At 59.7% G+C, this 4,483-nt stretch overlaps 1 protein-coding gene across 1 annotated transcript; it reads left to right on the top strand.

Moving 5' to 3' along the window:
* Positions 1 to 678, top strand: LOC125753049 (uncharacterized; the record flags this gene model as incomplete). The annotated part of the gene is made up of 1 exon (XM_049097345.1): positions 1 to 678. A coding segment is annotated over one exon (585 nt), but the record flags the coding sequence as incomplete, so codon positions are not given.
* Positions 679 to 4,483: the final 3,805 nt, after the last annotated feature.

Here is a 4,483-nt window from a genome sequence, read left to right as displayed (position 1 = left end):
CAACAGGACCAGCAGTCCTGCACCAGCACCAGCACCACCAACAGTAGCAGCTTCAGCGGCAGGACCAGCACCAGCAGCACCAGCTACACCAACAGCACCAGTAGCACCCGGACAACCACCAACAGCACAAGCTGCTCCAATAGCACAACTACAAGCAGCACCAGCACCAGCACCACGAGCAGCACCAGCAACACCGGCAGCACCAGCACTAGCACTACAAGGACCATCAGGACCTCCAGCACCAGCACCAGCACCACCTGCAGCACCAGCATCCCCCGCCCCAGCACCAGCAGCACCAGCAGCTCCAGCCCCATCGCCTGCCGCACTATCACCAGCAGCAGCACGACCACCACCACCACCAGCAGCACAACCATCACCACATGCAGCACAAGCTGCACCACCAGCACACCAACCAGCACCTGCACCACCAGCAGCACCAGCATCACAGGCAGCACCAGCACCAGCACTACAAGGACCATCAGGACCAGCAGTACTTCCAGCACCAGTACTAGTGCCACCAGCATCACCAGCACCAGCAGCACAAGAGGCAACAGTAGTAGCAGCTGCAGCCCCAGCATCAGCTGAACGAGCATGAGCACAAGCAAAACCACCAGCACCAGCGGCACCAGCAGCACCAGCAGCATCAGGAGCATCAGGAGCACCAGCAGCAACACCCGCAGCAGCAACAGCACAATTAGCACCAGCAGCACCAGCAGAAGCACCACCAATACCAGCAACAAAACCACCAGCACCACTAACACAAAAAGCACCAGCAGCAGCACCACCAGCGCCAGTAGCACCACTGCACCAGCACCAGCACCACAGCAGCAACCCCAGCAGCATCAGCACCAGCTAAAAACCACCAGCACCAGCACCAGCTGCATCAGCAGCACCGGCAGCACCACCACCACCACCAATAGCACCACCAGCATCAGCGGCACCAGCACCAGCACCACCAGCAGCACTGGCACCAACAGCACCACCAGCTCTAGCACCACCAGCACCAGTTCAGCAGCACTAGCATCACCATCACCAGCACTCCCAGCACCACCACCTGCTGCATCAGCAGCACCAGCACCAACACCACCAGCACAAGCTACACCAACAGCACCAGCAGCACCAGGCCCAGCACCAGCAGCACCACCAGCACTAGCACCACCAGCACCAGAACAGCAGCACTAGCATCACCATCACCAGCACCACCAGCACCACCACCTGCTGCATCAGCAGCACCAGCACCATCACCACCAGCACCAGCTACACCAACAGCACCAGCAGCACCAGCAGCACCATCACTAGTATCACCACCAGCTGCATCAGCAGTAGCAGCCCCAGCACCAGCAGCACCAGCTGCACCAACAGCACTGGCAGCACCTGGAAACCACCAACAGCACAAGATGCTCCAATAACACAAGTAAAACCAGCACCAGTACCAGCACCAGCACCACGAGCAGCACCAGCATCACAGGCAGCACCAGCACCAGCATTACAGGGACCATCAGGACTAGCAGCACCTCCACGACCAGCAACACCAGCAGCCCCAGCACCAGCACCAGCGCCACCTTCAGGACCTGCAGCACCAGCAGCAGCAGCAGGACTACCACCAGCAGCACTGGCAGCACCAGCACCAACAGCATCACCAGCAGCAGCAGCAGCAGCACCAGCTCTATCACCACCAGCACCAGGACCAGCAGCACGAGAACCACCATCACCAGCACCACCAGCACCAGCAACACCCGACAGCAGCAGCACCAGCACCAGCGCCACCCGGTGCGTCAGGACCAGCAGCACTTCCAGCTCCAGCACCACCAGCAGCAGCACCAGCACCAGCACCACCCGGTGCGTCAGGACCAGCAGCACTTCCAGCTCCAGCACCACCAGCAGCAGCACCAGCAGCAGCAGGAGCACCAGCAGGAGGACCACCAGCTCTAGCAGCACCAGTAGCACCAGCACCAGCACCACAAGGACCATCAGGACCACCAACGCCTCCAGCACCAGCAACACCATCAGCCCCAGCCCCAGCCCCAGCAGCACCAGCAGCCACAGGCCCAGTACCAGCAGCACCATCACCAGCAGCACCATCACCAGCAGCAGCAGCAGCAGCAGCAGGAGCAGCAGCAGCAGCAAGACCACCACCACCACCACCAGCACAACTATCACTTCCTGCAGCAACAGCATGGCCAGCAGCACTACCAGCAGCAGCACCAGCAGCACCATCAGGAGGACATCCAGCACTAGCAGCACCAGTAGCACCAGGAGCAGCACCACAAAGACCATCAGGACCACCAACGCCTCCAGCACCAGCAAAAACAGCAGCCCCAGCCCCAGGACCAGCAGTACCAGCAGCCCCGGCCCCAGTACCAACAGGACCAGCACCGGCTGCATCAGCAGCACCAGCACCGGCTGCACCAATAGCAACAGTATGACCAGCACCAACAACAGCACCACCAGCACGACTAGCACCAACAGACCCAGCAACAAGATCACCAGCACAAACCACACCAGTACCACCAGCACCAACATCACCATCAGCACCAGGAGCTCCAGCACCCGCACCAGCAGCACCACCATAAAAACGGGCACCAGCAGCACATTCAGCCAGAGCAGCACCGGCACAACACTACCATCACCAGCACCAGCACCACTACCAGAAGCAGCAGCACCGGCAGCACCAGCAGCACCATCACCAGCACCACCAGCACAACCACCAGCTCCTTCAGCAGCCTCAGCATCAGCACTAGCAACACCCCTAGGAGCAACAAGACTATCACCTGCTGCCAGCACCAGCACAATCGGCACCATCAACACGAGCAGCACCAGTACCAGCACCTCCAACAGCAGCAGCAGCAGCAGCAGCAGCACCGTCACCAGCACCACCAGCGCCAGCAGCACCCAAACCACCAGCAGTACCAGTAACGACACCACCAGGACAAACAAGACCAGCAGCCCTTTTAGCACCAGCACACGCATGAGCACCACCAGCAGCAGCACCAGCAGCTCCATCAGAAGCATCACCAGTACGACCGTCACCAGCACCAGCACCAAGAGCAGCTCCAGCACCAGCACCATCATCACCAGCACATTTACCACCAACAGCACCAGCTGTACCAGAGCTCCAGACCAGCACCATCAGCACCACCATAACCAAGGGCACCAGCACCACATCCAGCCGCAGCAGCAGCACTGGCACACACCACCAGCACCAGCACCAGCACCAGCACCAATTGCAGAAGCAGCAGCACCAGCAGCACCAGCAGCACCATCTCCAGCACCACCAGCAACACCACTTGCTTCATCAGCCGCACAGGACCAGCACCAGCAGCACAAGCTGCACCAATAGGACCAGTACGACCAGTACCAGCATCAGCAACACCAGCACCAGCAGCAACAGCAGCACCAGCAGTACCAGCAGCAGCACAACCTGCACCAATAGCAACAGTACGACCATCACCGCACCATCACCAGCACCACGAGCAGCACCAACACCACCGACAGAGCAGAACCAGGATCACAAGGACCATCAGGACCAATAGCACCACCAACAGCAAACCACCATCACCAGCAGTACCAGCACCAGCAGCAGCATCACCAGCAGCACCGGCATCAGGATGACCACAACCACCACCACCAGCACCACCAGTACCAGCACCACCAGCACAGGCACTATGAGCAGCAGCCTGAGCACCACCAGCAGCAGCACCAGCAGCTCCATCAGAAGCATCACCACCAACCCCTCAACAACAGCACCAGCTGCACCAGCACCAGCACCTCCAGCTCCAACATTACCTGCAGCACCAGAAGCTCCAACCTCAACACCAGCAGCACCATCATCACCACGGGCTTTGGAGGCACATTCAGCCACAGCAGTAGCACCGGCACAAAATCACCATCACCAATAGCACAAGTACTACCAGTACCAGCACAAACACCACCAGCACCACAAGCACCAGCAGCACCAGAAGCATGAGCAGCACAAACTGCACCAATAGCACCAGTACGACCAGCACCAGCACCAGCACCAAGAGCAGCACCAGCACCACCACCATCATCACCAGCACATTTACCACCAACAGCACCAGCTGTACCAGCAGCTCTAGACCAGGACCTTCAGCACCACCATAACCAAGGGCACGAGCAGCACATCCAGCCGAGTAGCAGTACAGGCACAACACCACCAGCACCAGCACCAGCACCAATTGCAGAAGCAGCAGCACCAGCAGCACCAGCAGCACCAGCAGCACCATTATCAGTACCACCAGCACCACCACTTGCTTCATCAGCCACACTGGACAAGCACCAGCAGCACAAGCTGCACCAATATCATCAGTACGACCAGTACCAGCACCAGCAACACCAGCACAAGGAGCAACAGCAGCACCAGCACCACGAGCGGCAGCACAAGCTGCACAAATAGCACCAGTACGACCATCACCCGCACCAGCACCAGCACCACGAGCAGCACCAGCACCACCGGCAGCAGCAG

Source organism: Canis lupus, chromosome 19 (genome assembly GCF_003254725.2).
Source record: "Canis lupus dingo isolate Sandy chromosome 19, ASM325472v2, whole genome shotgun sequence".
Classification (NCBI taxonomy): Eukaryota; Metazoa; Chordata; class Mammalia; order Carnivora; family Canidae; genus Canis; species Canis lupus.
This window is presented reverse-complemented; position numbering and strand designations above follow the sequence as displayed.